The sequence below is a fragment of the Hyperolius riggenbachi genome, chromosome 3, assembly GCF_040937935.1.
Source record: "Hyperolius riggenbachi isolate aHypRig1 chromosome 3, aHypRig1.pri, whole genome shotgun sequence".
Lineage (NCBI taxonomy): Eukaryota > Metazoa > Chordata > Amphibia > Anura > Hyperoliidae > Hyperolius > Hyperolius riggenbachi.
In genome coordinates, this window is record NC_090648.1 from 135926407 (window position 1) to 135949998 (window position 23592).

Genomic DNA, 23592 nt, shown 5'->3' on the forward strand with positions numbered 1-23592 from the left:
TATTGCACAACATCATTCATCTCTGCATTACTGCCTCTGCTCATTTATTCCCCCGCTGTTTATCACTTTGCTGTCTGTTAGTATATTATAGTGAGCTAATTCCTCCCAGAACACACTATCAGTTAGCAGTCTTTCTGTAGGCTTCTTGTCATTCCTTCCAGTGTGATTACACGTGCCATGATAGCACTGATGTGCAGGAGCTTGCCTTGTACACACCAAACCTAAATGAAGTGAAAGAATCAGGAAAAAAAACATAAGTTTAAGTAATGGAGAAGAATTCTTCTTCTTATTATTATTATTGATTTATAAAGCCCCATCATATTCCATGGCGCTGTACAAAGCAACAAACATGGGGTACGTAATAATACATGCAAATGGTATACACCAATAGAAAAAATACATAATTAGTGACGAAATACAGAATCAATACAAAATGCAGACTTGGTAATGACAGAGACAAGAGTAACATGATTACTAAAATGTATAATGAATTCCAAGCCACAAAAAAAGGGAGAGCATATAAAAATAAACCTTTGTATTTGTTATAATTGTAGAAACCTCGTAATCTTACAAAGAAAGTAGGAAGAATATTTTGTGAGCTAAATCAGTGACACCACAGTAGTGCTAGGACATGGTGTCCCCACTGGTAGGAAAGGACAGTTCATAACCTTATGTATACAGGTAGTCCTCGAATGTGAATATTAGCTAATACAAACTGCTCGAAAATGGGAAATTCGATTCTGTGGTAACAAGACCTTTATAGTTTTTGAGAAAATAGATTTAAAAAAATTCAAATTAAAAATGTTTTTTAAACTGGTAAAATGATTACATTTTGCTGCAGTATACTGAGGGCACAGGGGGACTGAGGTGACACAGAGGGGGACACAGGGAGGATGCAGGGGTGTGTAGAGTAGGTACAGGGGACTAAATTGTTAATTGATCATGCCAAAAATTCTGCTTGTGCTGTGGTAAGGACAATGGAGTATGACTATGGTAAGGATAGTCAGCTCCTCTCAGAGACAGTCAGTGACATGACTTCATTGTATACTCTGTAATGCGCTGCAAGAGACGCCATTGCTATATAAATGCGTAGTCATAATAATGTAGAAGCCGGAATTAATACAAAACATTTCAGTAATTCACAATAGCTTTTCCAGGCAGTTTGCAATTTAGATTTTATAAACACAAGTTACTTGGAACCTCAGTTGTAAATTCCAAATGGAGAAAGAGCCAGAATGATACATTAAGTAGGACTGCTCCCTCTCTTTACCCAGTGCAGCAATAGCTGACTACGTCATTAAGCAGCAGGGACGCACTGTGGCGGCTCTGGAATGCAACATACTGTGGCTGGCTCTGTACTACTTCTTTTTTCACCTCTCTTCTCTGTGATAGGTTGGCTCAGTTGCACAAGAAGAAGCGCTGTTAAAACAGAGCAGGAGATTTGGGTGCAGCCGGCGCCGCCATAGGCAGTAATATGATTTATGGCTATAGCGGTGCTCAGTGAGTAATTTGGGCACCGTCAAAAGACTGAGCACTAATTACTACAAAAACACTATTATTCGGCCGCCAGCAATAGCTGGGAGATGAATGACATCTTTCCCCCACTATCCATGGCGGCCTGGAGAGGGAATAGTAAGTAGCTCCGCCGGGATTTGTGCAGGAGCAGGGTGAGCTGTTTATCGGCTTTACTCTTGCGACCCAAATCTCCCGGTGGCTATGCAAGCAGAGAACCTCTCAAGCCCACACTGAGGCACCGCCCACCCACAGTCTTTTTAGCAGTCTTTACAAAGACAGAAAATGGCCATGGCAGGTTTTTTTTAGAAAGGAGGTGTGGCTTACCAACAAAACCTGGATTTTATTGGACAAGTAGTCAGTTTTTAGACATTTTTTTTCCTGCTTTTGTGTTACAACTTTTGCTGCCTGTGCTAAGATATTGACGTGTGATGCAATAAGGCTTCCTTATTTTTTTTCAGCTTTTTCCTATTTCCCTGAAAATCTGTTGCTGTTTATGTTTGTGCTGCCTTTTCCAACATCTAGTTTATTTTGTTTTTTTTCTTTTCTTTTTTTTTTTTCTATGCAGCTGAAGTTAACTCCTGAATACTTGCAACTTATGAAGTACCAAGCCATTGCTGCAAACAGTAAGATCTACTTTGGCAATGACATTCCTAACATGTTTATGGATAGCAGCAGTGGCACAAGTACCCCTTCTTCAGAGCTGCCTGTGGTAGATCCATTTCATTATGATGCTAAGTTAACAGAGGAACCAACATCGTGACAATGCGGTCGTGTGGAAACGGGTACCTTCCTTTTTACAAAAAAAGAAGAAAAAGATAAAAAGACAACATTAAAATAAAAATGTTTTTCTATTAATGTGAATTTTGCAAGACCAGTTGAATCTGCAGCTAAATATTTTTTTTTTTGTACTGTAAAATGCCTATTGACTACTTTCATTGGAAATAAGATGTTTTAATGCCTTTAGTGATATGTACAACTGTAAGTAACTGTTTGTTAACCTTCCCCAGACTTCTGCATAATCGGCTACTAGAGTGTGATCTGATCTTCATCTGAGTGACAGTAATTAACGCTTAGTCCATGAGGCTTTTGTTTTGTTTTTAGTTATGGATGGTGTTAGGAAGTAGTTAGAACCTGTCCTGACCTTTGATTGCTATCCTGTCTTCTCTGTCTTAAAGAATATTTTTTGCCTTGCCAGGATATCTTTGACCACATCAAATTAAAACCATTTTGTGGTCGTCTGTGGTAATGATTATCGTACAGACAGGCTGCTTGGCAGCCTCTTCTGTCCTATGGAGAGCAGGGAGGATGATGAGAGAGGTGTTCACTTTAAAGGCTATAATTAAAGCATCATAGTGGTCGTCATTGATGATCTACAAATTCATAGTTTTAGAACTCCTGATTAGGTGGTTTGTGTTTTGTTTTCTTTTTGAGCTCTTTAATTTTCCGTCTCCAGAACTACCAGTTTTCAAATGATAGCCACTAACCTCCATAGAGGTCCAAGAGACAGAAAATGAAGAAAAATCTCTACAATGGGGACACAGATAGCAACCAGCCAATCAACCTCTACTCCCTGCCCGTACATTCCAAAACCATATACCAAAATAACCCCTAACTGCTGCACAGATCTAGCATGAGTAGACTGTTATCCAGAGAGTGCATTTTACTAGTTATACAATGTAAAGGCCCAGGAGCCGATCCCTGGGGCGACATTGCAGGGCGGAGGCTGTGCAGACACATTGCTTGCGTTGCAAGCGAGTAATGTGTTCTGCTGTATGCGGGGGTGGAGTGAAGTGGGAGTGGTGTTGCACAGGGGCGGGGCTAGTGGAGGACAATGTTACCTCCCGTTGCTCAGCTGAAGTGATCTGCCAGACGAATCGCTGTTCGAGCGGTTGGGGTTGAGGGGTGTTGCCGTACACCTACTGGATTCTCGGCAGGAGTGGTTGATATCGGTTGCCTCGGCCAAGTTTCATCTGTTGTGTGTCGGTTCACATGCAATTCTGTGAATGACTTTGATTGTTGTAACAAACACTACTCAGTAAAACACTAAAAGCATCAATCATGTGTATGTTTACTTACCTGCAAATTACTAACCACTGGTGGAACTTCAAGTACTGGTACCAGTCCCCATTGAGACCACTCCATTTTTCTGTAGAATAATTTTAAAGTGTGTTTTTTTTACATGCATTTATAATGCGATTACCTTTGAAAGCAATGGCAATGATTTCTTTCAAGCATGTTAGCTGCAGGGAAAGGCATAGAAATCACATGTAAAATGCAGACATACTTAGAAGTGTCCTTTCACCGTTTCATCCTATTACTTCCCCTTATTCTGAAGTCCCCCCCAATACATCCTTCCAGGAAATTAGTTGGCCTCCCTCTGACTAAAATCTGCCTGAAACACTGTTGATACTCTCTTTTGTTACCTCTGACCACTTGCAGTTGCAATTTGGTGTGCAAGTGTAACCTCTTAACTCTTATGCTCCTGAACCAAAGGTCCCTCAGATGTACAGCAAACTGTAATGGCTGAAGTAGACCATAGCAAAAGCATATTGTTTATATAATTTGTAAGATAAGCTGCTAGATGTGGATAAGTTCTAGTTCTGGAGCTCGTCATGCAGAAATCTAGGAGATTATTATGGGTTCACCAACATTTTCTCCTCTGCAGCTGAAACATCTACTTATGGTTCAACTTTAAAGTGAACCAGAGACGAAGCACCCTTGTGTATTTTACCATAGAAATCAGTGGGAACATTAGAGAAAACATTTACCATGCTCTCTGTTCCATCCTCACTGCTAAAAGTGTCTGTTATCTAGCTGAGATAAGAATCCCGGACTGAGCATTGATTCTGGCTTTGCTATAATGACTCAGCTATAATGATTCCTGAGCAAAGCCAGCAGGGGGCAGGCTTGGACTTGAAGACAGCAAAGAACACAGTCTCAGCTATAATTATTCTGTAGCAAAGCCAGACCGACTGCTTAGTCGGGATTCTTATCTTAGAGGTGATAACAGGCAAATTAAACAGAGAACAATGTAACAAAGAGCAGATTAGGTGTTTACTGTCATGTTCCCACTGATTTATAAGGTAAAATACATGAGGTTGCTTCATCTCTGGTTCTCTTTAATAACTTGAATTTGTTATTAAAACTTTTCCTGTTTCACCAAAGCAGAAATACTAGATGGTAGTGCAGAGGATGTATTTTTTGTATTTCCAAGGTATAGAAGTGATAACTGAAGATCAGTATTTGCAATATCTACGTTCAGTGTTATCAATGGTGTCTGTTCAGCATTTAGATCTACACCACAATCTGCAGAGCACATATACCTTATGATGAGGAATGGTCCTGTGCTGTAGCTATCCGATGCATGCTCAGATATTGGAGGGGAGTTAAAGGGTGCCTGAACTCAGTGTCTTTTTATATAGAAGATGTTTTTATGCTCTCTTCTGATGCTTGGTAGCAATATACCATTACTTTGTCTTGGTGAAGTCTCATTCCTAAGATATTTCAACTTCTTGTCTGTGGAATGGGACTTTCCAGACAAATAATGTTTGGTATGTATCTAAACGTGCTTTAGAGAAGAACATACAAATACAATTTATTGAAAAAAAAAAAATCAGAATTCAGGTTCACATTAAGTGGTGAGACGGGGCCTGATGCACTAAACTCTGGAGAAGTTGCCATGTGCAGGGAACGTGCAGCAATTTTATTTGTAATTTTTTTAGTTGTAAGTTCAAGGAGAACACCGGACTTTAACCCATTAACGCCACGTGTGTTACCAGGTTAACTCTATTGTTGCTATGGTAACTTAAAGGGTAGTGCACGTGGTGCTAATAGGTTAAGGGCATATGCTCCTCCTGTGCTAGTAACGGTAAAACTGCTGTGTTTGCTCTTTGTGCCAGCAACTTTACTGGAGGTTAGTGCATCGGGGGATTTGTAACTTGTAGCAGAAATGATACTTTGTACTTCCCTTTTTTTAGCGTGAAAAACAGCTTAGAGCTTTGATAGGATTTTATCAGCCTGTTTTTTTCCTGGTGACACCACACAAACTGAAATAATGACCTTTGGTGTCACTAGAACATGTATTGAGAGAAATTCACCCTGGTGGATATAACAACAGCAATAGCAAGTTAACATTGTTTCTAATCCAGCAAGTTAAGCTTAAAGCAAATCATCACCTTCTACATGTTTGTAATGTATGCAGTGTATTATGATGGTTCTTATAAGTATTAAGCAGTAAATCACTGCTATATGAGCAGCCTGGGCACTCGACATCCTCTGTGGCCTGGAAATATCTGCATCCAGTCATAATTGCGCTATAGACAATCATTCATAGAATTGCTTTATGTAAAATGTACTTCTTGCTACTTGTGGCAGTAGTTTGTATTAAGGATCCTGTACATGTCTGTGGCTCACACCGATTTCTGTCCATCGTGTAATGTGAAGTGTTTTGTTCAACCCCTGAGCGTCGATCTGTAGTATCATGTTTTGTACAACCCCTGAGCTTCATCTGTTGTATATCTTGTTTGTTTACAAGTTTTTGGAGTCTGCCACATAAATAATAATTACGTAGAATATGAATAGGGGAAGACTGTTTCTTGTCATTCAAATAACCAAACATCTCAGGAGGAGCAATCAGGACTTGGTGAAGAAAGGTAAATAAAATCCAAAAACTCCTGTTGTCACAACATAGAAGTGTAACTGTAACACTGTTCAGGCTTATTTTGTTTTAAAGGTATTTTACTGTTACAGTAGGTGAAATACAACATTTTTGTCAACATTTGCATGGTTACCAACTTGCTGATCCTCCTAAACCTTTGATATCCAATATATCACTAAAGACCTAATGTGTTCCATGTGTCACTCTGTTTTGTGGAAGGACTGTGCGTTTTACAGAATTGTTTCATAAGGGCCCACACGCGATGGCTAAGATCACATTGTGTGCGATGCAAAACCCACACTCTGCACACTATAATGTGCATGCTATTCAGTTGCTATGCTGTATATAGCATGCATGTTATCACAAGTGTTGTCCTGTAGAAGGTGTATTCGGATAACTTGGTCTGTTACAATACAGATTGGATACAGAGATATGAACATACCCATACAACTAGAATGTGTGTTCCCATGCAGCAATGCAGTGTGCACAGTGTGAACGCAACCATGCTCCTCTAGAGTTGTCTCATACTGAACTTACAGTAAATAGAGATTGCCCAGCAAGCTCATGGTGAACCAGACCTCCTTGGAGTGTGTAAAAGGTCTAAAAAGGACCAAAAATACCTCTTACTAAAATGCTATGTAAAGCAGACTACATACACCCAATATATTTGTGTTATTTTAAAGTAATGACACCCTACAGAAACCAAGAATTACAATTAAGTTCAGTGCAAAGCAGAATTTTGCGATCATTCAGGCTGGAGTAATAATTGTGTCATTGCATTCCAGCGGTTCTGGAGGTGTGTTTAGCTTTCAGGGACAATTTGCATATTCAGCAGTGATGCATTGTGGGAAACCTCATATGCTCACTCCAACCTGAATAATCGCAAATACCTTCTGTTTTAAAAAAGCACATTTCTGCTTTGCACTGAACTTCATTGTAATGCTTGGTCTCTGTAGGGTGTCATTACTTCTAAAGTGGCACAAATATATTGTATGTAGCATTACATTAGCAGCAATGATGAGTGAGTTTCTGCCTCAGGATTCAACAACTATCCTCCCCACGTGTGGTCAAGGAGTCATTCAAATGTCATAGTGTAGATGGGCAAGAGACTTTATTAATAATTCTATCACAAATTATTTATTTATTGTATTTATTAAGCACAAACTTATTACGCATCGCTTGACATTAGTTAAAGAAGATCCAAGATGAAAAACTAACTATAACAAGTAACTTGTCTATATATCTTATCTAAAGTTTAGATAGTTTACACAGCAAATCTAGCTGCAAACAGCTTCAATAGAATATGATTATTTCTTCCTTTGATATGACAGCAGCCATGTTGTTTGTAAACAATACACACAGGCAGGCTTATCTGCATGTTGATCACTCAGCCTGTGAAAAAACCTAATCCTCCTCCTCCCCTTTGCCTCTGAAATCTCTGGCTAGTAATACCTCCCCCTCCTCCTGCCCAGACTGAGCTCCCATGAGCCCTTGCTACTGTCTGAAAATGCCTTGGCTCTCTGAAAACCTGTGGGCATGGCTTGTTTAGTTTATTGGGAATTAGAGTATTAAAACAAAAAAAGTATTTGGCTTGAGGAATGCCCTATAAACAATAGGAAATTAACACAATAATGCAATGAGTAAAAGTTCATCTCGGATCCACTTTAAGGTCACAGACAATATTTAGGGGTGACATACAGCAATAATACAATACAGGAATACATGCAAACCAGATCACACAGCACAGCACAGTACGAGTACCGGGTAATGCTTAATAAACATTAAAGTTTATTAACCCCCTTGCCGTTACAATTCTGGCAGCAAGGGGTCAGCGCAGCACTTTTTTTTTTTTTTTTTTTTTTTTATTCATGTAGCGAGCCGAGGGCTCGCTACATGATAGCCGCTGACAAGCGGCGTCTCCCTATCCACTCTGATCAGAGTAAGGCCTCGTTCACATCAGGGCCGTTTCTGTGCGCTTTCCACAGCGCACTGCCCTCTGCGTTCAGCAAGGTATTGATTTTTCCATGTAACTAAATGTAGCTGGTTCACATCTATGCGCTGCGCTGAGCAGCGTTACAGAAACGTAGTGTTGCAGGCATTTCTGTGCGTTGAGCTGGAAAGCGCACAGCAATGCAAGTGAATGGGTCCGCTTTTTTAGCGCATAGAAGCGCGTACAAGCGCATAGAAGCGCATGCGTTTTTTACCCCTAATTGGAGAAAAAAATACATTTACATACAAAAACAAAGTTTTATTGACAACTGCTGCTGCTACAGTAAGCAAAACATGCTTTAAAGAAGCGCAGCGCAACGCACAGAAACGCGGACGAAAGCGCGCACAAGCGCATGTGTTTTTTACCCTGCGCTTTAACACGTTTTTCAGCGCAGCAGATGTGAACGAGGCCTAAGCAGGAAATCCCGTTCAGAACGGGATTTCCTGCTGGGCTTCCCCGGTCGCCATGGCGACTGGGCGGGATGAAAGTCACCGACGTTGGGACGTCAGAGGGAATCCTGATCCACCCCTCAGCGCTGCCTGGCACTGATTGGCCAGGCTGCGCAAGGGGTCTGGAGGGGGGGTGGCGCGGCGGGTAGCGGCGATCGGAAACTGCACGCAGCTAGCAAAGTGCTAGCTGCGTGCAGGAAAAAAAAATTTGAAAATCGGCCTAGCGGGGCGTGAGAAAACCCTCCTACGCAGGTTACCCCGAGCTGAGCTCGGGGTAACTGGCAAGGAGGTTAAGAAAAGAAAATAGTTTTCATTCATTGTTAGGTTATCTGCATGAAACTGCAGTCGCAGAACTGCTTATTCTCTAACCCACAGGTGGCAAACACAAGACCCGCAGGCCAAATGCTGCCCTCCTTGCCATTTTATGTGGCCCTCCAGAGCTTCAAATGTGCATCATTGTAAGAAATAAAAGAGCAACAGTACACTGCCTTTCCATCCAAATGATGACAGTTTCTGGTTCAAACATTATCACTTTGAGCCTGTTTGCAGAAACATCCCATGGGACATTACCATGTGGCACCCTCCTTAAACCCAAATATTTACCTACTCCAGCGCTGTGTCATGTCTCTTCTGTTCTTTCCGGAAGCTGCATGCTCTATGCTTGCACACCTCCAGCTCCCTATGACATGACTTCAGAGGTATGCAGCATAGAGTGTGTGTCTGTCAGGAAGATCAGAGAAGAACTGAAGCAGTGCTGGGGCAGGTAAATACCCTCTTTCCCCGAAAATAAGCCCTACCCCGAAAATAAGCCCTAGCTGGAATTTTTAGCATGCGTGAAATATAAACCCTACCCTGATAATAAGCCCTAGCAGAAGTTAAAGAGGAGGAAGAGGTGGCCAGCAAGCGGGGACATGGGTGCAGTACCAATTGGGCATCAGTCCTGTCATCCACAGATCTAGGTTATCAGCTGTGTGTAGAGATGACAGGGCAAATTCAGTAACAGTACAAAGAAACAAATGTTCTGCTGAGAGATGCTGATAGAAATATAAGACATCCCCTGAAAATAAGCCCAAGCACATGTTTTAGAGCAAAAATCAATCTGACACTTTTATTTTCGAGGCAACACGGTATTAAACTGCTCCACTGTGCAACTCTGCAGAAGGGGAGGAGCAGCCCACCACACTGTCGCTATAGTTATGCCACTTTATTTGAGGTTGTTTAATAAATGTTAAATCTTAAACAATTTGGCCTGTGACTTAAACTATGTTTTAGATTTTGGCCCCTTCTGTGATAAAGTTTGACACCCCTGCCCTAACCTTTCAGTAAGACAATGCACAATATGTTGCACTGCAATTGCAACACAACATAGCCAAAACTTGCATTGTGTATTACTGATGTGTTATGACCATACAGTGAAGCATACAGTACAATGAGTGTATGCCTCACGCCACTGTAAACACACTGCATGCAGCACATTATCCTGATGAAACCCACTGCATCACGCTGCAAAGCAATCAAATGTGTTAGCACCATAGGAATATCATGCATCACTGTGATGTGATATTGTCCACTGGGATGGATCACATTGCAAGTACAAGGAGCCTTTGTCCCACTGTATTTCAGTATGATTTAAATGAATTATGCAGTATTTTTCAAACTGACAGATTTTTTAATTTAAAAAAACATAGTACAGGTTGGCTGGGTGGTCTCATGGGGTATCCTCAGGCAAGGGGTGTAGCAATAGCGAGGTCCTCAATATTAACTTATAGTCCTAATGATTTCCACAACATTTTACAGAGTGCACTACGGGGCCTATTTATAAAGTGGTGTTCACTAGTGATGGGGGTTTGTGAGCTCACGTGTCCCTAAACACTTGCTCGCTAATTTATTATTCGCCCACTGAACCACACCACAGGATGTTTACCCATTAGGCCACGTTCACAGTGGGTTGTTGTGGTTTAATGCGACCTCAATGCACCACCTATGTGGTGGGCAGTGGGGAGCGTGTTGTATCTAGAAGGGTCTGTCTGGTTGGGGGTGGGCATGTTACTGCCTTAACTTGCAGTTTTAGCGACCCCTTCCTGGGGAATAGGAAGATGCCATTACCTAAAGAGTTCATTAAAGAGACTCTGTAACATCAAAAACCTCCCCTGGGGGGTACTCACCTCGGGTGGGGGAAGCCTCCGGATCCTAATGAGGCTTCCCACGCCGTCCTCTGTCCCACGGGGGTCTCGCTGCAGCCCTCCGAACAGCCGGCGACAGACCCGACTGTAGATTCAATATTTACCTTTGCTGGCTCCAGCGGGGGCGCTGTGGCTGCTTTCGGCACGTAAATAGACGGAAATACCCGATCTCCGTCGGGTCCGCTCTACTGCGCAGGCGCCGGAAACTTGCGCCTGCGCAGTAGAGCAGACCCGACGGCGATCGGGTATTTCCGCCTACTTCGGAGCCGACAGCCGTCAGAGCGCCTGCGCAGGAGCCGGGAAGGTAAATATTGACGTCACCGCTGCACAGAGGGATGGAGGACGGTGTGGGAAGCCTCATTAGGCTCTGGAGGCTTCCCCCACCCAAGGTGAGTACCCCCCAGGGGACATTTTGTCGTTACAGTTCCTCTTTAAAGGACCACTATGGTGAAAAGGTAGGTAGTTAAATCTGACAGAACCTGAGAAGTTTTGAGCCAGTCCATCACCTCATGGGGGATTCTCAGGGTTTCGTTTTCAAAAGCATTTCCAGAACAGCATATTAACTGCAAAAATAGTAAGATGCCAGCCCCCCAACTCGCACACTAATCTGTCATTTATACTTTGCAACTGCTGTTCGGGAAATGCTGTTGAAAACTAAGAAAATCCTGAGAATCCCCCATGAGGAGATGGACTGGACCAAAACCAGTCGGTTCTGTCAGATTTTAACTGCCTACTTTTTTTTGCAATAGTGGTGAGTTCTGTCAGTTCATTAAAATTTTACCTATTACAGTATAATTATTCAATCATTTTTCCTTACACCATTTAGGGCCTTTTTCCACTAGCCTGCAATTCGCGATTTGATTCTGATCGCAAATTGCAAGGTACATTAAACTAATGGAAACTGCAGCAGCAATTTCCATTAGTGAGATCCGACTGCGATGTGCTTTTGGTCAAAGCGCAATCGTCCTGCTGTGTTTTGTATGCGATTGAGCTGTACTATGAGTATAGTAGCTCAATTGCATGGTGGAAATTGAAACGTGATTGCGATCGGAATCGCGATCGCATTTCATAGTGGAAGAGAGTCCTCACACTGTTGAATTACCATTGTTGGTTTTATGCAATCAAACTTCTTGTACTCCTCATACCTCCACTGTGACGTGTGAGGTGGTGCTCTGCCTGCTACAGGTCATCTTCCCTGTGAAGAGAAGGAACAAGATAATTGAACAAGGGGCTGGACTAAATCTATAAATCCTCCACTGTCTGGCATGTACTAGAAATGATATTTTCTGTTGTCAATAAAAATGTTAAATTCTGTACAATTAATAAGTTTCTGCATTGTAATCAGTCATGTTACGGTTGTTACCACCCCATCACTTCTTTGCGTGATGCACATACAATGCTTTCATATGGGCTGAAAAAATTCAATAATGCGATTTGCATGGATTTCTGGGGAAAAAAGGTATGTATTTTTATATTTGTATGTATGTATGTATGTATGTATGTATGTATATATATATATATATATATATATATATATATATATATATAATATTATTACAACTGCCAATGCATACAAAACTCAAAAGCAAAATGCATACAAAAACTCAATGAAAAAAAAAAATAAAAGGCAGAAATGCATATGGCAGAAAACTCGTGTCAGCCTTATGGTATGAATGATTTCTCAGCTGGGCTGCTTCGGGTCAGAATATTTTTTTTTTTTAGCACAAAAGCCACATTTGACACAACCAGATAACGTCTTAGCACTCTGCTTAGTAAACTCTATCAAGTGATTACATGTGTCTAGATGGGTATGACAAAAAGCCTGCATAATAAACCCCAGGCAATGCTTCTTATCCTGCACATGCTACAACACCTTTCCACCAGTAGAGGGAGCTGTAAAAAAACAAATATCGTTCTTAGTCGTGCGTAGCAATAGGTTAGCAACAGGTTAGCTAACGCTGCCCCTCTCAATGTGGCCGCCAGGAGCTGCCACTCGCTGTGTCTCTGCCCCGCCTACTTCACGGAACGGACGAGCTGTGATTGGCGTAGCGGGGAAGCCTCCGCTCTGTGATTGGCCGTGACTGTATGGCCGGTGCGGGGAGGTGTAGGATGGGAAGTAGCGGTGTGTCATGTGGAGGGCAGGCATGTCTGAGGAGATAGGGAAAGCTCTCGCCTCGGTGCTGGAGAAAGCAAGGCATGCAGCGGCTAGGAGAGACAAGGTGAGGAGAGCCCGGGCATTGCGCGTCACATAGAGCAGGACCGCCTGTCACCGCAGCCTGGTGCCTGATTATAACTCCTGCAATCACGTGACTCCTAACCCTAAACAAGCCTCTATTTATTTATTGTATTTATAAAGCGCCAACATATTACGCAGCGCTGAACATTAATTTAGTTTACAGACAATATTCAGGGGTGACATACAGCAATATGACAATACAGGAATACAAGAAAAGCAGATCACACACCATAGTATGAGTACAAGGTAATGCTTAGTCAGTCACTGGATGGAGCATGGAGATTAGGCAAGTTAGGTTCACTCAGATGCACAGCATGGGTGCACAGTAATGGAGGTGCATGATCAGGTAGGACACAAAAGGAGGAGGACCCTGCCCAAAGGCTTACAATCTAGAGGGAGAGGTAAGGACACGAATGGTAGGGGACCAGAGTTCAGCTGTAGGTGTAGAGCAGTTGTGAGGGGTAGTAGGCCAGAGTGAAAAGGTGAGTTTGGAGGGCTTTCTTGAAGATGTTGAAGGAGGGGGCTGCCCTAATGGGTGGAGAGTTCCATAGTGTTGGAGCAGCTCTTGAGAAGCCCTGGAGGCGTGCATGGGACTGGGTGATGCGGGGGACGGTTTGGCGAAGTTCATTGGAAGAGCGGAGTGAGCGGCTAGGTGTGTACCTCTGAGTAAGATCGGAAATCTAGGTTGGACAGGTTTTGTGGACAGATTTGTAGGTCAGACACAGTATCTTGAATCTGATTCTGGACTGGATAGGAAGCCAGTGGAGGGATTTAAGGAGGGATCCGCCGTGGTGGAGTGATGGGAGCAGTGGATAATCCTGGCTGCCGCATTCATGATGGACTGCAGTGGGGCTGTTCGGGTCATAGGGAGACCAGACAGCAGGGCATTGCAGTAGTCAAGGCGGGAAATTATAAGGGCATGGATGGGGAGTTTGGTGGTGGCAGAGGTCAGGAAAGGGTGAATCTTACAGATGTTACGAAGGTGGAAGTTGCAGGACTTTGTGAGGTTGTGGATGTGGGGAGTGAAGGAGAGTGCGGAGTCCAGGGTGACACCCAGACAGCGGGCTTGAGAGGTAGGGCGAATGGTAGTGTGGTTAACAGTGACATGCACATCTGGAAGGTTTATGGATGTCCGGGGTGGGAAGATCATAAATTCCGTTTTGTCTAGATTTAGTTTCAGGAACCTAGCGGACATCCAGGAGGAGATGGCTGATAGGCAGGAGGAGACCTTGTCCATGGTAGTGGTAGATATGTCAGGGGTGTGGAGGTAGATCTGGGTGTCATCTACATACAGATGATAGTTAAAACCCATGGAGGAGATAACCTTGCCAATGGAGGATGTGTATAGGGAGAACACCTCTTCTGCCTCTGTTGCACAGTATCCCCCTCACTAGCTCGCTGCAGTTCCGCTATCACCCATCCAGCTGGGATGGTGAGGTACTAGTGGCAGCTTCACCAGAGTCCTGGTGGGATGGTGATTGGTTGATGGCAGCTCAGTTACACCAGAAGGCAAGACATCTCTGACAGGCAGAAGAGGATTGATGGAGTAATTCTGCATTCAGTATATTTTATGCAGTGGACTACTTTCACACTAACACATTGTGTCGAACAATATAATCACATAGCAAATGTGATTATATTACAAAGGTAGCCCTCAGAACACCTTTCTTTAGCATGGCCTACCTCTCAGTCAACCACCTTTTCCACAGTTTTACCTTATGTGTCCTTCCCCCACCCTTTAGATGGTATGCCTTTGGCAGGGCCTCCCCCCTCCCTGTGTCCTTCTTAATTTTACTACCCCAGCAATGGCATCCTCCTCATGGACTTAAGGTGCCCATACACTTAAACAATTTCCCGCCGATAGACAGCAGATTTGATCACTGTAATCGAATGTGCTGTGAAATCGATGCGCAAACGCTGACCAAACAACCGATTTCCGTCCGAGATCATCGTTCCTGTTGATCTGTCCGCGTGGAAGATTTCGCTCGATCGCTGGCGGGTCGGGAGTGCGTCGATAGCGGCGTTAGAATGTCCGATGACCGACGCTAGTGGCAATACATTACCTGTTCCGGCGTGTGTCCCCGCTGTTTTTTCTCTGCGCTCTCTACTGCTTAAACGTCCCCTGACAGGAAGTAAAGTGAAGCTGGAGCCCAGAGCGGAGAAGAGACAGCGGAGACTGGGGGATTTGCGCCGGCCGGATCAGGTAATGTATGCTGGGGGGCGGCGGCACTGGCAGCGCCACAGATTTTGAATCGGTATCATAGTGAAATCGATTCAAAATTTGTTTGCAGTGTAGGCAGCCAATAGATCCCTCTTTGATCAGATTCGATCACAGAGGGATCTATCTGCTGGTCGATCTGGTGGCAATCGACCAGTGTATGGCTGCTTTAACTCGGTCTTGTTTTGCTGGGTCTCTGTAAAACGTATTTTATACTCTGATTGCATGTATAACCTTGTGCTATGTTGTATAACTGTTTGCTACCTCTCTGTCTGTCACCCCTTGTTACAATGTATGTATCCCTATTTATTGCCCAACGCTGCGTAATATTTTGGCGCTTTATAAATACAATTAATAATAATAAGGTAGTGTGTGCGGTGGACTCGTGTCCACAACTATAAGCACACACTGGACAACGGGTGTGTACATATTATGTACTGTATATGTTGCATGGCACAAATAGCTTGCAATGTGAGGTATTTGATACATGGCGATTCCCTTGGATGGGCAGCACACTGGTACCTGAGGCAAGAAAAACGAGATACTTACCTATGAGAAGGGAAGCCTCTGGATGCCCCCACACTCTCTGAACCACCGCTGCTGCCCAGGACTCTTTAGATTGCAGTTACGCTTCTCTTTGAGCATGAATGGGGCAGTACTGCACCTGCTCAAGTACGGCAGTGGATGAGCAGCTTCAGCTTACTGTGCAGATGCAGCTATTAAGGCACAGTACTGCCGCGCTCGTACACGGTGGGGAGCATGGTCATGTGAATATATCTGACAAGCTCTTGTCTGATATGTTCAGAGGGTCTGTACATGACAACAGTAGGGGTGATGATTACACAGGGAGCCTCTGAAGGATCAGGACGCTTCCCTCTTCATAAGGAAGTAGGTATTTTTTTTTTTTTTTTGTCTCGTGTAAACTTTAAAGAGTACCTACAGTGAAATATAAATTATATTAAATGTAATCCTCATAGTCCCCAAACAGAAGTACAATATAGCCGGTAGAACTGCAGTTAGAGGCCACATGCTTCTTTCTTTAAATAGCTTTCATCTTAAATAGATGAAAGCAAATAAATGTAAGGATACCCTGCATAGTTCTCTACTGGAAGAATATTTAGTTGCTATTGGTCCACTCAGCCATAATCTGACTTGTTACCCTGCCTAACATCGTCACATAATGCTTATACTATCCTGACTACATTTAAGTTCCTGTTTGCATTGGTTTCTTTTTCAGAATTTACCTGCGATACAGCCTAGGCTAGTGGCTGTTAGCAAAACAAAACCTGTTGATTTGGTAATCGAAGCCTACCGACATGGACAGCGATACTTTGGGGAAAACTATGTAAGTTGGTCACCTGCAGTGTGTACTAGTATATTGTGGGTCCATACAGTTTGGTGTAATCTTGTAGTGATGCTCATCGACCATCTCTAATCCATTCAGCTCAATTCACACTACAGGTGTTTAGTGTTATCGATGGTGAGAGTACATACGGTACTCCATCACCAGAACAACATTTAGATAAGTACATTGCATAAGACATGTTATAATAGCATTGCTATTATGACATGTCTGACTTCTGTCTGGTGTCAAAGAAGAAAAAAAATGGTGCAGGCCAGGAGTTGATTTCATCACTGCAACTGACACTGGTCAGAATAGACATGCTGACACAGGTCTGAACATGTCATGTGTTTTACAAAGGATATGTTATCCTGTTTATTGTCCTTTGTGCTCCATCCAACTGGAACATTTTTAGTGTGAATTGAGCCTTATGCTGTGCATACACGGCCCAGATTCTTCTTATCAATCGAGCCTCTGATGGCTCGATTGATAATTTCCGACATGTCCGATCACCGCGTGGATCGATTCCCGGCTCGATCCCCGCGGGTGGACAATAGGCAAAAACTGAGCACTGAGAAGGAAGTGCCTGTGGGGACGAGCGGGAATCAATCCGCACGCATGTGCGGACGAGCGGTGACTCGATTCCGGCGCATAAATGTGCCGTGTATGCCCAGCATTAGGCCTCACTCTACGTGGAATTAGCTGATCAGATGTTCCATAGCAATGCATTATGAAAAAACTTCAGTTTTTCGGTATACAATGTGAAAAAGGCTGTATGGAAGCATGGTTATTTCTTTGCATATCAGTTGCCCTTCCAGTTATAACTGAAAGCAACAGACGCATTGTAAAAGTTTTGCATACAATAATAAAGCAGCTTATGTTTTCTAACCACTAAGTAAAAAAAGACTATCCCAAGAGAACCGCACCACACATAGTTAACAAAAATAACAAAGCTTTATTGTATTATAAATCAGGTTCCAATTATTAAAATCAATTAAAACATGAACCCAGGATCTACACCAATGTCTGTACTGACATAATACATGTACAATAATGATAGCGCTTCAAAATATGCACAATAATGTATTATATTGTATTAATCCATACTCCCAATCACCTAGGGCGAGTAAAGTGCTAGTGCTGATCATACAAGAAATACCATCCAGAAATGTGCCGGTATGGATTAACCATAAAGTGAAACATGTGCCAGTGCATAGGAAAGTGTATGAACAATAAGTACAAGGAACAATCCGAAGTGAAGGAGGCTGGATGAGCCAGCTAGGAAGCTAGTAGATGTGAAAGGCCAGAGGTGAATTGAGCTTACCCAAGGCGAGGGAAGGACAGGAAGCGTGGTGTAGCCTGGAGAGAGGCACATTTCTGGATGGTATTTCTTGTATGATCAGCACTAGCACTTTACTCGCCCTAGGTGATTGGGAGTATGGATTAATACAATATAATACATTATTGTGCATATTTTGAAGCGCTATCATTATTGTACATGTATCAGTGTTCTCCCCAGGAATTTTTTCCAGCCGGGTGGCATGAAAAAGTAGCCGGGTGGGGTGTGACAGGGGAATGCCGGACCAGTGCAACTCTGCTTACAGCATAGGTGGAGGAGGAGACAAGCCGATGTACCTGCTAGGTACACACAATGCAATTTTCTGACAGATTTACTGTCAGATCGATTATTTGCAACATGTTAAATCTGATTTTCAATCGATTTTCCGTTCACTTCTATGAGAAACAGAGCAGAAATTTGATCAGAAATCAGATTGGACGTGTTGGAAATAGTCGATCTGATGGTAAATCTGTCAGAAAATTGCATCATGTGTACCAGGCATTAGGGAGAAATTGTTTCAGATGATGGTGCTCAGGTTCCCCCAGTGACATTATTGACGGCAAAGATTAGATTGTAAGATCTTCTGAGTACAGTTAGTAACATTACGGTAAGGTTTAGATTGCAAACTCCTCTGTGGATAGTTAGTGACATCACAGCAGGGATTAGATTGTAAGGTCCTCTATGGATAGTTAGTGACATCACAGCAGGGATTAGATTGTAAGCTTCTCTGTTTGTAGTTAGTGACATAATGGCTGGGATCAGATTGTAAACTCCTCTGTGGATAGTTATGCCTGGTACACACCATGCGATGTTCTGGCAGATTTACTGCCAGATCAATTATTTCCAACATGCCCAATTTTCCCTAGGATTGAATGAAAAATCGATTGGAAATCAGATAGAACATGCTGGAAATAATCGATCTGGCAGTAAATCTGCCAGAAATTCTCATTGTGTGTACCAACCATTAGGGACACAACGGCAGCGATTAGATTGTAAAATAGTTTGTGGATAGTTAGTGTCATCACAGCAGGGATTAGATGGTAAGATCCTCTGTGGATAGTTAGTGACAGAACATCAGGGACTAGATGGTAAGATCCTTCCTGGAGAGTAAGTGGCATAAAGGCATGAATTAGATTGTAAGCTCTTCTGTGGATAGTCAGTTACCTGATGGCAGGGGTAATTCAATTATCATAAATGATCATAGATATTGATCCAAAATAGGCAGCAAAAAGCTGGATTAATAAAAAAACACACAGGTGACAGCCACCACGTATGTTATCTCAGATGATCACCTGCACACTGCTATCAGGCTATGTAACAAAGCCTTGTGACAGGACAAGCAGAGTCCCCTCGGTATGCAGCTGGCCAGTGTCCTGTCTGGGAGACTCCGAGATCTGCAATCCACACACACCGGGTCATCTTGAGGAGTAAGGGGGGGGGGGGGGGAGGGAGGGGGAAGGGGTGTGAATCCACACTGCCAGCGCAGCCACTCAGTAAGTGAAAAGAAATTCCTAACATTCCAGCCAGGCAGACTTCACATTAAGCTAACCTGTATTTGTAGCTGCTTCTCTCTGCCTGGCTGTTCCGTGCGCGGTGCCCCGGCTCCCTCCTTGATCTATCATTTGCCGCCAGCTGCCTCCATGTGTGTCACAGCACTGCATAAGCCACTCCCCAAGCCATGCTAAGAGCGCAGCGATTGGCTGAGCTGTTACACAGGCCTGTTTTCAACGTAAGGAAGCCTGGCAGCTCTAAAAGTTTCGCCGGAGCCTAGAGAAAGAATGCCAGACAGAATCCGTGATAAGCGAGCCCCTCCAGCCTGCCCGCGGCCACACCCACTGCTGCCTATCTGCATAGTTATGCAGGCTACAGACGGAGGTAGAGATGAGGGCAGAAGGCGTGCGTGCAGACTGCAGCTGTCGGCATGATGTACTGTAGCGCGGTCGGACGCTTCTGCTTTGGCTGGTTTTTTTTCCTAGCTAGGTGGGCCAATGACAACAGGCGGGCGGGGTTTAAAAACAGCCGGGCGGCCCGCCCCCCTGATTGGCCCTGGGGAGAACACTGTGTATTATGTCAGTACAGACATTGGTGTAGATCCTGGGTTCATGTTTTAATTGATTTTAATAATTGGAACCTGATTTATAATACAATAAAGCTTTGTTATTTTTGTTAACTATGTGTGGTGCGGTTCTCTTGGGATAGTCTTTTTTTATTTAGTTGTTGCAGGTCTCTATATCCCATTCTGCACATACAACATGAATTGATGAACTACATATAGCTTTATAGATTGACTGGTGCTTGCCCTATTTGCTGCTTTATGGTATGTTTTCTAACCAGATGCAATTTAATGGGGGGGGGGGGCGCGTTCTTTGTGATGAATTGTTTGTGTTGAATCTGTTTACTAAATTTTAAACCACACCTGAAGTGAGAGTTATATGGAGACTGACGTTTCCTTTTTAACAATGCAAATAGCCTGGCACCCTGTTAATCCTCTGCCTCTAATACTTTTAGCCATAGACCCTGAACAAGCATGCAGCAGATCAGGTGCTCTGATTGAAGTCTGACTAGATTAACCCCATGCTCTTTTCAGGTGTGTGTTTCAGACGCTACTGCAGCCAAAGAGATCAGCAGCACTGCCAGGCAACTGGTATTGTTTTAAAGGAAATAAATATGGCAGCCATCATATCCCTCTCTCTTAAGGTTCACTTTAAATATATTGTGGTCAGGAATTATAAATAATTTATTTTCCTATGAAATATGCTTTGCCTTTTAGGTTCAAGAATTAGCTGAAAAGGCCTCAGATGCTAAGGTAAGTTCTTCTTGCCAACAGTATATTATTTCACAGGTGTATACTTTTTGTTCTTATGTATTTGTGGCTGGTGTCACAGATGACAAGAATGTTTACTGTATTTTTGTTTCCATCAATCTATTTACATTTTTAGAGTATCAACTCAATGCAAACATGAAGTGAAAATAAACTGAGATAAACGATTATAGTCCTAATCCTAAATAGGACTTTTCAGGAATGCCCTTGTTCATGGTGGTGGCAGTTTGTTTTAATGTTATTCATCTGCCATACAGATAAATCCTAAGTTAGTAAACAAATATGTTCCCTGCACTCAGAAGTTAAATAGTTACATAGTTATTTTGGTTGAAAAAAAGACATACGTACATCGAGTTCAACCAGTACAAAGTACAACTCCAGCCTGCTTCCTCACACATCCCTGTTGATCCAGAGGAAGGCGAAAAAACCCTTACAAGGCATGGTCCAATTGGCCCCAAAAGGGAAAAATTCCTTCCCGACTCCAGATGGCAATCAGATAAAATCCCTGGATCAACATCATTAGGCCTTACCTAGTAATTGTAGCCATGGATGTCATTCAACCCAAAGAAAGCATCTAAGCCCCCTTTAAATGCAGGTATAGAGTTTGCCATAACGACTTCCTGTGGCAATGCATTCCACATCTTAATCACTCTTACTGTAAAGAACCCTTTCCTAAATAAGTGGCTAAAACGTTTTTCCTCCATGCGCAGATCATGTCCTCTAGTCCTTTGAGAAGGCCTAGGGACAAAAAGCTCATCCGCCAAGCTATTATATTGCCCTCTGATGTATTTATACATGTTAATTAGATCTCCTCTAAGGCGTCTTTTCTCTAGACTAAATAAACGCAGTTTATCTAACCTTTCTTGGTAAGTGAGACCTTCCATCCCACGTGTCAATTTTGTTGCTCGTCTCTGCACCTGCTCTAAAACTGCAATATCTTTTTTGTAATGTGGTGCCCAGAACTGAATTCCATATTCCAGATGTGGCCTTACTAGAGAGTTAAACAGGGGCAATATTATGCTCGCATCTCGAGTTTTTATTTCCCTTTTAATGCATCCCAAAATTTTGTTAGCTTTAGCTGCAGCGGCTTGGCATTGAGTACGATTATTTAACTTGTTGTCGATGAGTACTCCTAAGTCCTTCTCCAAGTTTGATGTCCCCAACTGTCTCCCATTTATTTTGTATGGTGCTAGACCATTGGTACGACCAAAATGCATGACTTTACATTTTTCAACATTGAATTTCATCTGCCATTTATGTGCCCATATAGCCATCCTATCCAGATCCTGTTGCAACATGACACTATCTTCCTGAGAGTTGATGATTCTGCACAATTTTGTATCATCTGCGAAAATAGCAACATTGCTCGCTACTGCATCCACAATAAATGAATTGAAGAGCACTGGACCCAGTACAGACCCCTGTGGGACCCCACTGCTAACAGTCTCCCATTTTAAGTATGATCCATTGACCACAACTCTTTGTTTTCTGTCCATTAGCCAGTTCCCTATCCAAGCACACAGACTCTTCCCCAGTCCTTGCATCCTCAACTTTTGCACCAGACTTTTGTGGGGAACAGTGTCGAAGGCCTTAGCAAAGTCCAAGTATATCACATCTACAGCATTCCCAATATCCATATTAGCATTCACTACCTCATAAAAGCTGAGCATGTTAGTCAAACAGGACCTGTCTTTAGTAAACCCATGTTGATGCTGAGAAATAAGATTATTTTCTACTATGAAGTCATGTATCTCTTAGTAACCCCTCAAATAGTTTGCATACAACTGATGTTAAGCTTACAGGTCTATAATTTCCTGGATCTGATTTTTTGCCCTTCTTAAATAATGGGAAAACGTGGGCTGTACGCCAATCCACTGGGACTCTGCCAGTTGAAAGAGAGTCACAAAAGATAAGATAAAGGGGTTTATCTATAACTGAACTTAATTCCCTTAGGACCCGAGGATGCATGCCATCTGGGCCAGGTGCCTTGTCTATTTTTAATTTATTTAGTCTTGCCTTTTCTTCTTCCTGCGTTAAGTGTTTAACCACTTCAGCCTACAGCTTCGAAAATCTTATGCATCCGAGCAATGTTCACCTCCCATTCATTCGCTAATAGCTTTATCGCTACTTATCAAAATTAATTGATCTATATCTCGTTTTTTCCGCCACTAATTAGGCTTTCTTTAGGTAGTACATTTTGCTAAGACACTTTACTGTAAATACATTTTAACAGGAAGATTAAGATAGAAATGGAAAAAAATCATTATTTCTCAGTTTTTGGCCATTATAGTTTAAAATTAATACATGCTACAGTAATTAAAACCCATGCATTTTATGTGCCCATTTGTCCCGCTTATTACACCATTTAAATTACGTCCCTATCACAATTTATGGCGCCGATATTTTATTTAGAAATAAAGGTGCATTTTTTCACTATTTACAAACTTATAATTTTAAAAAATTTAATAAGATACTCTCTTGACATGTATATTTAAAAAGTTCAGACCCTTAGGTAACTATTTATGTAGTTTTTTTTTTTTTAATTGTAATTTTTTTTATTTTTTTTTTAATACAAAAATGTATTTGGGTAATTTTAGTTTGGGAGGTAAATAGCCAATTTTAGATGTAATATAATGTATTTTTTATTCAATACGGGTTTATTCAATGTGGGTGCAGTTTACTATTTAGCCACAAGATGGCCACATTCAAAAAATTCCTGGATGCGAACAATGTCGCATCTAGGAACTAAAATGAAGAGAAGTTTCCTGGGGGCAGAAATACCACGCTCTCTGATGAGAAAGCGTCGGTATTTCTGCCGGGGACTTAGATCGGTGAATGGGAA

The 23592-nt window shown here is 42.5% G+C and overlaps 2 protein-coding genes and 1 long non-coding RNA gene across 4 annotated transcripts in view; 2 read left to right on the forward strand and 1 right to left on the reverse strand.

Annotated features, from left to right (window-relative positions):
• Positions 1-3571, forward strand: part of ERLIN2 (ER lipid raft associated 2) — a 48792-nt gene extending 45221 nt beyond the window's left edge. Inside the window, exon 12 of the mRNA XM_068274959.1 lies at positions 2081-3571. Within this exon, the coding sequence (XP_068131060.1) occupies positions 2081-2275 (195 nt within the window). The 3' untranslated portion in view covers positions 2276-3571. The remainder of the gene's footprint in view (positions 1-2080) is intronic.
• On the reverse strand, positions 22-12776 carry LOC137563028 (uncharacterized). The gene is made up of 4 exons (XR_011030232.1): positions 12668-12776; positions 11940-11989; positions 3592-3661; positions 22-221 (listed from the first exon to the last, which is right to left on the reverse strand). It is a non-coding gene; the product is annotated as an uncharacterized lncRNA (long non-coding RNA).
• An 82-nt stretch (positions 12777-12858) lies between these two features.
• The window catches only part of PLPBP (pyridoxal phosphate binding protein), a 69534-nt gene continuing 58800 nt past the window's right edge, over positions 12859-23592 (forward strand). Inside the window, exons 1-3 of one of the 2 annotated variants that reach the window (XR_011030231.1) lie at positions 12859-13013; positions 16486-16593; positions 20700-20735. Coding sequence is in view for 1 of the 2 variants with exons in the window: in XM_068274960.1 (XP_068131061.1) it covers positions 12924-13013; positions 16486-16593; positions 20700-20735 (234 nt within the window). In the remaining variant the exon portion in view is untranslated. The remainder of the gene's footprint in view (positions 13014-16485; positions 16594-20699; positions 20736-23592) is intronic. The other variant, XM_068274960.1, reaches the window with a different exon arrangement.